The following is a 12,534-nucleotide window of genomic DNA, read 5'->3' as shown; positions in this document are numbered from 1 at the left end:
AGTCCTTACGGTACTATTCACATGAGTCACTGACTTCGCAGTTAGGACCCTGAACTTCGTCGAATTCTAGTAGGAGGTCCCTGACGGGATTTGAGCAGGGGAGGCCGTCGGAGCTCGCGGAATCCGGCCGGAGAAGGCACGTCGTCGGCGGCTGAGGGGCGGGGGAGCACTAGGGGGCCCTTACGCACCCGCCGGAGGCCTCGGCTCGGCCCGAGGTGGCCCACGGCGGCTTGGCCACGCGCGGGCGGCGGCTGCAGCGGCGGCAGCTGCTGTTCTCCGGTGGCAGCTCGCCACGGCGGTGAAGAAGGGCCGAGGAGGGACTCGAGAGGCCAATGAGAGGGCGGCGGAGCTGGTGGTTCACGCGGATGGACACGAGGAAGCTCGGGGCGGTGGAGACGCGGCGTGGCGAGCTCGGCGGCGGCGTCCATGGCGGGCGCGCTCTGGCGCGCGCGTGCAGCGCAGAGGGCGAGGGAGGAGGAGAGCAGGGAGGAGTGGAGAGCGTCTGGGATAGCTCGGCCTCCATTATGGAGCAGCAGGGGCGCGGCAGGGCGGCCGGGACACGCGGCGAGGAGGTGGGCACGTGGTGTCCATGCGCGGCGACCACGTCGGCAAGCGGTCGAACAGGTGGCGGGCACCGGTGAGGGCGACGTGGGGAGCCAATTTGGGCCACTTCCAGGCCGAATCAGTCCTTGGGCCAAAAATGAAGTTTGTAGCCCACGATCTGCTCTTCATTTTTCATTTAGAGACCAAGGTCATTAGAGCTCTTCAACAGCGGGTAATTAGGCCACAAACTGTCAGTGTCAGCGCCTTGATAATGGTCACGGAAATTCACTTTCGGAGGTCAAAACTCGGTCAAACTCAGTGCAACTTTTTGCATGCTCTTCTCCATAGTATAACCTTCAACTTCTCTTTTTGGACCAACTCAAGTTGCTTAATGAATTTCGGAGAACGCGGAATGCCAACAGCGATGACAATGGATTCCAGACTTAGAAAATTTTCTAAGTACTGAAAACAGCTGTCAACTCAAAGTTCGAGCCTCGATTTGACTTAGTTCCAAGTTGATCTGGCTCTGGGTCCAAAAACAAAGTTTGTTCTACTCTACCCAATCTTCAACTTTTATTTAAGGTGCAACTCCATGCAAGCACTGTAAGTGGTTGGTCAACATAGGTCAAAGTATCGTCACTATAAAGCTTAAATTAGAGTTATTGACCGATTGAGGCATTTTCTTGACTTCTCCTCAACATGAACCTTTCATGACTTTTGTTGTAGAGTTCATCTAGAGTCATTTGGGCAAGGTTGCAAGATTTGGTTGACGATCAAGAATTCCATTCACTTTATAAAATTATTCAAGCAAGGACATAACTCGTCATTTCATGTGACTTCTTGATTCCAAACTTCACGAAACTTTTCCATGGATCAATATAGATGGGTATTGATGTGAGACACATGAAGATATTCCAATCACACCACCCAAGCATATATCTTGAAAAGGGGTCTATAGGCGAGCAAAGGTGCAATATCCAAGTTTAGGTTAGGGCTCGTTTCTATAGGTTTGACCTTGACATCTTCATCATCACTTAATATACCATGTTTTAGCTCAAACCCATTGCTTAACTGGTGGCAAACACCTGGGGTGTTACAGCGTGCGCGGCAGGAACGGAGCTCCCCGCTACGCGTAGGGTGCGCGGTAGGAACGGAGGGAGCGGCTGCGCGCGACAGCTTGCAGCTCCGCGGGCCAGTGAGCGCCTGGGGTTGTCGTGCTGCCGGCTCAGCCTGGCCGAAGCCACCCCCGACCCCCACATGCACAGCCCTCAGCCATGGTTGACGAACGGAGGTGGAAGATGACTCGCAGGGGCAATTTGGTCTATTCGCCGCCCTTTCCCTTTCCCGAACTACGAAAATAAATATTTTAATCGGTGCGGTGTCCTGTGGCAAAGAATCACAATTTCATAATGGTACCGAGCATATTTTGAAGTTGGCGGTGTTCAACAACACATTAGACGTTTGTGTGATGTCCCTGAGCAAATTTTCCCATGATTTTTTTACATCGACGCACCTCTTGGGCGCGCTAGGCGGGACAAAGGTTTTACAATAAGCACATTCCTGCCTAGCACCGCATACATGGTGGCTACTCACGTAAAAGACAACCTAACTTAGCTGCGCCAACATCGATCCACTGGTCGGCGACGAGCTTGATGTGCCTGAGGAGCTACTGGAGGCGTTGCGGAAGCATCTCCCATTTCCTTCCTTCCATAGCTCCCATGCTACAAGTGCGAAAAGAGAGTCTGCTCCTCACCTTTTGTCGCCAGTCCATGCTACAACTGTTATAATGATACTAACTCTACTCCTAAACGCGACCCAATTCATCAAAAATATATAAATCAGAACAAGAACCAACGATAGTTGACAAACTATTTGGCAAACACACTGAATTCATCCCGGCCTCACAAGTCCTCTGCTCTTAAAGGGATCTGATTTCACACAGAAAAGCAATGCCTGCAGAATCCTGAATGATGAAAAATAAGGGAAGTACACCACTTTTGCATGAAAAAAGGATATAGGTATAAATAAATGCATAAAAAAGTCCATTTTATTATGTGCTATATACAAACTCATGGAATAAAGCAAACTCCATACTTATGACAGGTATAAGACAGTCTAGCACTAGTCTAAAACCTAACCTGACCATAATAATCTAAGATGCCAGCTTAGGGGCTGGCAGACAAGGGGCTTGACATAGATAAACTATACACTATAGATGAAAGCACTGCACTTTTTGGATCTTCAGAGAAGCTTATTCTGTGCCACCGCTTCACAAAGCTCCTCCTCGTATCGTAAAACTCTGGGCGAGGGTGCAGCTTTACACACAGGTCTTGGCAGCCCTGGTGGCACTGAGCGTCTGAGACGCTTTGAAGGAAAAGGAGTAGGAGACTCCTGGAAGAGAACAGCTGTGATTGGCTTCACATCAACAAGCTTGAGGCGTGAAAGCCGAGCAGCATGTTTTGGAGCCCTTGGTGTCCTTGGGGTGGAAACACGCACGTCCTTGCCATCGATTCTAATGAGCATGCAATGTTATCGGAAGAGATTATGGTGGTACTAAATCAGCACTATCTGTTAAGCAAATAAAATGTGGCTAACCTTAAGAAGGGCCAATGCTCCGTTGGAAGAGGCGTTTTGTTTAGGAGCAACTCCTGTCTGCTTCGATCTGGAGTGGTGTAGTTGAAATGGTACTGCCTGGCAAGTTCAACCTAGTTTGCATTACCGTTAAAAGTGAGCTTGGAAATATAAATAAAAGGGAGTAAAGCACATGTTGACTGCTGAGAATGCAAAATAAACATGTAAAATGTCAAGGATGCAATTAACTGAATAAATAGATAGTTGGGCATGCAAAAACAGTGACAGTTGACAAGAATGTAATGACTTGCTAGTACATAATCCCAAAATGAGAAACTACTAAAGGAAGATGCAAGTAAGACATGTAGCACTATGTCATTTCTTCACAGAAGGGAAAGCAACGTTTTTTGCATGTTGCAATATCAGATAACATCATCGATCATTATTAATGAGAATGAAATGAGCGTACATCAGCAATGTGCAAAAAGTAAGACAGCACTATCTGTTTCCACACCTAGTTGAAATCAGTTACTGTGCTTCGAAAATATGTCATTATTTCAATGCAGACTGAAATTTGTAGGAGAACAAGGAAATGAGGAAAAAATGAGACCTTTATCAACTTTACAAATAAAGAATGCAACAGCTAAGAGATGATACTTACTGCTTTTCGAATCCTTTTGGAAACATGGAAAACAGCCTTCAGTTGGTCATGGTGCAAGCAACACATGATCTTGATCTTTGCAACAAAACAAAGGCAATCAGGTTTACCACAAATATAATCACTAAAGTTAACAAAAAGGTGGTTGTTTCAGTTCCATACCAGCAAATCAAGTGGAAGTGATTCAAGCCTTGAATCACCACCAAACACAGATGCATCAGGAGTCTTTGGGGTCTTTGGCAATATCTGCCCCTTATTACTATCAAATGGCTCAAAATTGAGTCTTGCAGGGGACAAAATTGGTGTATTGCTTTCTAAGAGAACCTCAGGCTGTGGAGGCAACTCCAGCTCATCTTTCGCATTCAACAGAATCCTTTTCTTGCCAATGTCCCTGCTTGTACTCCTACTATAACGAATCTGAGCCAGGGCACCAGGTTTCAAGTACTTGTTCTTTGCATGTTTCACCCGTTTCTTCTGCTTCAGTGTCACTGATCCAGATCCCATGGTGATTGCTATTCACGCTAAAATTAGAAGTGGCAGGTGTTGTAGAACTTTGATTCTTTTCCAGTTTCATCTCAGCTTCAACACAAAGGTAGAGAAATTAAGAGATCAGTAAAAACGATCAGTGTCACAAAGCTTTTTAAGAAATCAGTCACTTTAGATAAATTCAAGTTCCACCTGACAGTTAACTAACTGAAAAGCACCCAGACAGAACCAATGCTCTGCATTAAACTATAATGAAAAAGAAAAACGACAAGACACAACAGAACTTGCATATTCACATGTGTATCCATCATTTAGCTAAACTATAAGATGCCCCTTTTCTGAAAAAGAAAATACTGCAAACATTCGACATAGCTAAACATAATTTTGAATATCAACGTAACATAGACGAACTAATTGCTTGATTTCGATATATTTGTTGAACTAGGATTACCAATATCAACTTGACATAGCTAAACAGAACGTGCCAGCACAATAAAAAAAAGGTCATACTGGAAAAGACATGGGCATATCAGACACAACATCACACAGCAAAATCTCTAGAAATGAAGAGTCTTGCAAATTACTTGAAGGACATTGACGTGTCTGTTTATTCATGTTCTTTAAGTGAAGTTTATCAGGACAGTTTTTTTTTCCTGGGGAATTCTGGACATCAATAAAGACCGCCTCAAGCACAACATTTGGATATCAAAGATCCAAACTTTCCATTTTACTCTGCGTCAAGCACATGCACACACGAGGCAGATATACACAAGCAAAGAGCCAAAGACGGAATGTGTAAAACGTGGTCTGGCTGACTGAATAGTAGTAAAAGGTTTTAAAATTTCGATTCGCCTTGTAGCGTCAATTAAATGATTAATCCTTGACTAGTAGTACTAAGCAGTACTTACTGTATTTTTTCCAATTAGAACGACCATTTTAAATGCTAAACCTCTTAGTAGTAGTAGTACTAATATTACTCCATTTTTGTCAGTTATTGGTAGGATAGGTTAATATTTAATCCTTGGCTAATAGGACTAGTATTAAGGGCCAGTTTGGATACAAAGGGCTAATTGTTAACTGCTAAAAATGAGCAGTAGCTGATGAAAACAGGCGAACTAACAGGTGCGCTAAAAATTGTCCAAGCCACTGGCTAGTTGTTAGGCAATTAACTAGGCACAGCCAGCTAAGAGCTAACAAGAGTCAATACTCAGTAGACCATTGATAGCGATGTATGCACCTGATAGCCAGGGATCCAAATACGCTCTGGCTATTTTTTACTTCTTTAGCTGCCATAGCCGATCCAAACGTATGCACCTAATAGTACGATTTTTTTTATAGCAGCGATTAAATGTTCGATCTATGGTTACTTGCATCCTAATTTTGAAGTGAGCACCCGAAAAGGCTTCCAGTTGCTATGACTTATTACCATGTACAGCAAGTACAACATTCAGCGGCGAAAAATTTGTGGGAGACGGAGACGATTTTGCCGCCCAAAAAATAGATCCCAAATCTACCAGAGATCTGGAGGGCCCAGCAACTACATGAAATCCGCGCCCCCAGAATCTCCATAGCACCACAGAAGCAGCGTTAACGGCACAGCCGCATCACACCAGCAGCAGATCTCGAAGGTCAGGACTCTAAAAAGACTCGAGAAGCAGCAAGACGCGGCCGCATCCAATCCGGTCGCAAACGAATCGCGCTTGAAGAGAGCTAGCACGGGACGCGAGGCGGCACAGCGATATATAGAGCTAAAGACGCCGGATTTGGAGGAAGCAGGAGGTGTATGAGCGGAAGCATGAACGGAGGAGGGATTAAATGGTTTACCTGAAACAGGCAGGCGCAGCTCACGACCCGGCGGCTCCCATCCTGCCGTGCCGCCTGCGAAGTGCGAAGGGAAAGGGAAACCGAGCGCGAGCTTGCTGCTCCCTGACACCGCCGGCGGGGGGGGTGAATCAACGGGCGCCGCAACCGCAGGCAGGCCTATCGCAATAAATTTTCTCCCCTACTATTCCCCTGTTTTGCTTAATCGAGAGAGAGAGAGAGAGAGAAGGGAAGGGGAACGGCGCTTTTGTACCAAGGCGGGGCGAAGTGGAGGGAAAACCGAAAATTTTGGGCGGGGGTTGGCGCCAAAACCAGGTCGAGCAGGAGCAGAGGACGCGGAGCGGAGCGGGACCCGGCGCCAGGGTTGGCGAGCTGGGGAGGATCGGATCTGAGCTGGAGCCCGTGCCGTCGTCATCTAGGGGCGCGGGTCAGCCGTGCGCGCGCCAGGACGCGGGGGTGGAATCCCGATGCCGAGACGACACCTTCCGATGCCTGTTCGCTTGGGTGACATAGGCTGTGTTTAGGGTGTGTTTAGGTACTAGGTGGAAATTTTTGGGTGTCATATTAGATGTGTCGGAATAGTGTTGGAAGGAGTTTTTGATACTAATAAAAAATAAATTACAGAATCCATTAGAAAACTGCGAGACGAATCTAATGATACTAATTAATCGGTCATTAGCACATGTGGGTTACGGTAGCACGTAAGACTTTTCATGGACTAATTAGGCTTAAAAGATTCGTCTCGCGATTTTACCAAAAACCGTGCAATTAGTTTTTTTTCTACATTTAGTACTCCATTCATGTGTCCAAACATGCTCTTTTACTATAGGAGGCAAAAAAAAAAATTGGAAACTAAACACGCCCTTAGTTCCTAAAAAGTGCTACAGTAGCCATAACATCGAATCTTGCGATGCGGGCATGGAGTATTAAATGTAGAAAAAAAAAACTAATTGCACAGTTTGGTTGAAAATCGTGAGACGAACGTTTTAAACCTAATTAGTCCATAATTAAATACTAATTATCAAATAAAAATGAAAGTGCTACGATAGCCAAATTTCCAAATTTCACGAGCTAAATACAGCCATAGCTGAAAAAGTAGTAACGGTTGATTTGTTGTGAGCCGCGAAACCGAGCGGTGCCTCTGCATTGCGCGGTGCGACGGCTTGTGTTGTCGCCTTAGTTGGGTCTGAGCGTTGCGTGGCATGAGTGTGGTGCGTGGGTACACACCATTTTTAACTAACTTCCATTAAATACGTATTGATGCGAGTACTTTTCGAATTGATGGACACTGGTACTAACCTTGGACTATTCTGATGTAGCTCCGGCTATCTCCACAATTTGTTACGGGCGCCTTTGGGCCTCGTTTAGATTGAAAGTTTTTTTTTTAATCTGATAAATAGTATTATTTTTGTCTTATTTAGTAAATATTGTTCAATCGTGGACTAACTAGGCTCAAAAGATTCATCTCGTGATTTCCAACTAAACTGTGTAATTAGTTATTTTTTTTACCTACATTTAATACTCCATGCAAGCGGCTAAAAATTGATGTGATGGAGAGAGAGTGAAAAAACTTAGAATTTGGAGATGATCTAAACAAAGCCTTAGTAAGGTTTGGCTCGGCTCTCATGGCACCGTCCGCGAAAAAACAGTTTTCGCTCCATTGATTTGGCCTGGGAAATAGACGGAGCCATAAAAAGACGTGTTTATAGCCTCCTCTACGGTGCCTCTACACTATCAAAGCTGAAGTTGAGATAAGCCCAACCAAATAAGATATGTCATTTTTCTCTCGAATACGTAAAAGATTTACGTATCATTATATTAAGGAGAAGAGTTTAAAGAAACGTACAACACGCTTCTATCGAGCACCGAAGGAGGTCGACCTAACACAGCCGAAGTTGGATCATCCTAGCAAAAGACCTCATGTTTCGATATTACGTAAAAAGGAAACAACCAATATCGACGCAATTTTGTGGCCTATGTGACCTAGTGTCTTCACGGCTGCCTGGATGGTGCCTTTCCAACGACCGGAAAGAGCTCGTCCAGCGCCTCGGCTTCGGACGCAATCAGGTTGCCGTCGAAGAGCTTATCGAAGGCCTCCAACTCTGAAGCGGATGGCGCAGATGGATCCCTGGTGTAGCCCATACGCTGCATGATCAGCACCTCACCTTGCTTGGAAGATGGCACTCGGGAGAGGCTTTGAGCCGCCACCTGCCTGCTCTACCACGGCAGTACCGGCTTAGCATGAGGCTGTTTGGGAGGCTCGCGAATCAGCGGAGAGTCCCTCTTACGTGTGACATTGTTGATGAAGCTGTCGAGGCATCGTTTGGCGGAGTCGTCGTTGTCCACACCCTGGTGGTAACTGATGAGGACATCGCCAAGATGGAGTCGAGGACGACTCCAATTCGAGAAGGGGAGGATGATGAGGACATCGCCACGCTGGACACACCGACGCCATGGTCTTCCCCAAGTTGCAATTCGTTCCCAACTCAGCTGCCACGTTGCCCTCGGATTCAGCAGACACGTCGTCACTGTTTCGGTCATAACTTTCTCATACGACATGGCGGGCGGAGCCCCCTCCGCGATGTCCGAGGCGCTGTCGGGCGAGGATATGGCCATCCACAGGCCGAGTAGGCATGCTGTGCACCAGCTGGGGGTGCGGCCATGGCCGGTGAGTCCTACGGTTGCGCCGCTTGTGCACAACACTAGCACCAGCAGCACTGTTGTGCGCACCTCCTGCGACATTTGCTGGTTAGGCCCTCTCAGCCAGGGGCGCTTGCGCCGCTCAGCAGCAGCGTTTCCGCGAGTGAGGCACGGCTTGGCACGCTCCAACAAAGGCGATGTCCGGAGCCGCGACCCCTGGTGGACTGCGTCGAGGTAGGAGGTTGGGGAGGTGACCGGGCACCTCTCTTGTTAGAGTCGTCAAGGTCCTCATCCGCCCAACGACGAGCCTTGGAACGCCCCATCGATTCGTCCCCAAGTTGGAAGGTGGAGGCGAGGGGGGACAGAGAGGACGATGGGCTGGGTGCGGAGGGGTGCACAAGGAAGATGTCGAACCCCGACGTGCGGATCAGGCCACTGTGGCGAACTAGGCGTCGAGGCGTCCTCGTCATCCGAGACATCCTCTACGAGAACCAGCGACTCGTCCTCCACCGGCCTTGATTCGAGCTGGGCGGCGGCTGCGCCTGGCAGTGGGGGGGCGCACCAGAGACGGCTCCCCCGTAGGGCTGCGGGGAGCTCGTGTCGACGGTGACTGCCCCCGGTGGCGGAGGGGGCATGGGTGGCACCGTCAGCTCTATAGAGAAAGGAGCGGGCTCCATAGGCGATGTTGGCAGCAGCGTGGCCTCCCCGTGAACGGCCGAGGTGCCCGCACCCGGCCTAGTGGCCTCAACGCGTTTGCCAGCCACGACGGTGATGGCCACGGCAACAGCAGCCTCCAGCGCGCGTCGAAGGGGGTGGAATGGGTGGGGTGACACCGGATCGGAGCCCCTGGCAAGGCTGCACGGAGCCCGCGAGCTCGGCACCGGCAGGGGACCCGTTTGGTCCGGCGCAGGTGGCAGATCCTCCGCGCACGGCTGGCTCCGACGGTGGATGGGGCGGTGGGCGCCGGTGGATGAAGTTCCCGCGGTGGCGGCGACCGCCCCATGTGGCCACGGGACGCCGGAGGAGCAGCCCGACGCGGATGGCGGCCACCAGGCGCACTCGAGCGCACCCGCGCTTGGGCAAGGAGAGGAGGGTGGCGCAACCATGGAGGCAAGCTCCGGCTCAGCCGGCGTCGAGGAGGGGACGGCCATCATGGACGTCGCCCGCCCGAGCGGCGAGGGCGCAGCTGGCCTGCCCGAGCGGCGAGGGCGCGGTTGGCCCGCCATGGCCGGCTGCCGCGCGCGGAGGGTGAAGGACTGGTGTGGACAAAGGTAGGGGGCTGGTGGGGGAGGGGGCCGCCGGCGATGGCGGCAACGGCACCAGGGTGAAACCCTAACGATCCGCGCGGCCCATCCGGTCCTCAAGTTGTTCCTCCTATATTTTGTCCCCAATATCATTATTGCTTGCCACGGTGGCATAAAGACATTTCAGGTCCAAAGAAGAAAGTGTAGAAAAACTGTATGGCCAAATGCTAGTATGTACAGGCTCTACCACCTCTGCGCACAGCAGTAGAGCAAGAGCCCAGTGGATCTCCGTCAAATGCAGCCTGTTCGTTTGGCTGTGGCTTGTCGTAAACAATTCTAAATTTCAGCCGGAACAGTATTTTTCTCTCACACAAACCAGCCAGCAATACTTCTTCATGAACCACCAACGATACGAACCACCCAACCGAATATGCTGACGAGCTATAATCCTGCGACCCGTTATCATGCCACTAGACAACAATTTATTGAAAAGGGTTTGCTATATATATATATATATATATATATATATATATATATATATATATATATATATATATATATATATATATATATATATATATATAGAACTACTACTCTGTAGCTGGCTACAAAATAACTTATTCTGTAGCCACTTTGAGTTACGATAATTACTATATTAATTTATGAGATTATAGTAACTCCTTACTAAGTGGTTTACTATAACGTTATGGTAAATATCCCCGTGTGTTATAGTAACCCAACTATAGTAAATATATATTGACATTATGGTAAATTAGTATATAAAATTATGGTAAATAGAGGTGGCTACAGAATAACTTATTCTGTAGCTGGCTACTGAATAGCCTCTCCCTATATATATATATATATATATATATATATATATATATATATATATATATATATATATATATATATATATATATATATATATATATATATATATATATATGTATGTATGTTTGTGGTGCATTCACTAGAGTTAGCAGGCACATTTGCAGTGAATAATCACATTGGTTACTCACAAGAATGGACACCATGTCTTGTCCCTAAAGATTTGTGAAGAGTATCTATGCAAAGGATACTTGTGAGGACTAAGGACTCTACAGGGCTAATGTAAACTTGGTGCTCCAAGAATTCGGTGTAGGTGTGTTGGTTTTGTTTTTTTCAAGGCATACATCTCGAGGGACTCCATTCCTCCGACTTCCTTCGCCTATCTAAACAAGAAATATAATCCCCATGTGTCTCCGTTTCATCACATACTAGAAAGTACTGTTTTATTTGCTCAAAGGGTTGGGCATCGATGCCTGTTCAAGGTTCGGTGCTAGCCTCTTGCAAGTGAGCATCGGTAACTGCAATGGCAAATTCGACGATCCATGAAGAGAAACGATCAAAGCATCGTTTTTCTACCACTACGATGTGGCCTCGGCACCGACCGAGCCTCGGCCTCGCGTACAGTCAATCCACAGTGACCCCCACGCTGGCCGCCGCACCCGCTCCGAAGCAGTTCTGGAGCTCCCACGACGCACAGGATCAGATGTGACCAGCACGCCGCCCCAGTGCTCCAAAGACGAACCACTCCGACGACCGCGCCGCCACAGGAACAGGCTACAGGGCTCGGACACGCCGCCTCTGTTCGCACGACGCCGTATAACTAGCTCATGTACTGCCCTGGTCCTTCCTTCAAACTATAAAAGGAAAGGGCTTGGGCTATTTCTAAAGGGGGAAGACAAGTTCTCACGAAGAACAACACTCTGTAACACGCGCACTACCTCGCCGCTTGAGAGCAACGTCTCAAGCAGCCCGTATCACTCTCCGCCGAGACCTGGGACTAGCTCCCTCTCTCACCTAGCTTGTAACCCCTACTACGAGCACTTCGGTGCAAGGAATACAAGATCAATCTTCTAGACTGGACGTAGGGCTCGAATTGCCCGAACCAGTATACACCTTGTGTCTCTTTGCATCACCATCTAGAATCGAGAACACGCAGAATAAATTCACTAGTTGGTTGAGGACCTCCGATCCGAAACACCGACAATATATATATGGTGCATTCACTAGAGTTAGCAGGCACATTTGCAGAGTGCATTGATCGGTGCGTTGTTTTGCACAGTGCCATATCAGTTAACTTGACGTGTGAACGTATCTCGACCCCAATTTAGTAATTTGGAGTTTTGGTGATTGATGGACCCAAGTGCTTGTGGACTAATGAGTGTTTTGCAGTGAATAATCACATTTGTTACTCACAAGAATGGACACCATGTCTTGTCCCTGAAGATTTGTGAAGAGTATCTATGCAAAGGATACTTGTGAGGACTAAGGCTGCGTTTAGTTCGTGAAATGAAAATTTTTGGATGTCACGTCGGATGTTTCGGGGATGTCGGAAAAGGTTTTCGGATACTAATAAAAAAACTAATTACATAGCTCGTCTGGAAACTACGAGACAAATTTATTAAGCCTAATTAATCCGTTCATTAGCGCATGTTAGTTACTGTAGCATTTATGGCTAATCATGGACTAATTAGTCTTAAAACATTCGTCTCGCGATTTCTAACCAAACTGTGCAATTAGTTT

General features: G+C 47.7%; 1 protein-coding gene across 1 annotated transcript; it reads right to left on the bottom strand.

The window, feature by feature from the left end:
- Positions 1-2,578: 2,578 nt before the first annotated feature.
- On the bottom strand, positions 2,579-6,547 carry LOC136488393 (F-box protein At4g35930-like). Its single transcript, XM_066485342.1, has 5 exons — positions 6,083-6,547; positions 3,935-4,351; positions 3,776-3,850; positions 3,139-3,248; positions 2,579-3,055 (listed from the first exon to the last, which is right to left on the bottom strand). Exons 2-5 carry the CDS (start codon positions 4,274-4,276, stop codon positions 2,785-2,787), a joined length of 798 nt encoding a protein of 265 aa, XP_066341439.1. The 5' UTR covers positions 4,277-4,351; positions 6,083-6,547; the 3' UTR covers positions 2,579-2,784.
- Positions 6,548-12,534: the final 5,987 nt, after the last annotated feature.

Source organism: Miscanthus floridulus, chromosome 1 (assembly GCF_019320115.1).
Source record: "Miscanthus floridulus cultivar M001 chromosome 1, ASM1932011v1, whole genome shotgun sequence".
Lineage (NCBI taxonomy): Eukaryota > Viridiplantae > Streptophyta > Magnoliopsida > Poales > Poaceae > Miscanthus > Miscanthus floridulus.
This window is presented reverse-complemented; position numbering and strand designations above follow the sequence as displayed.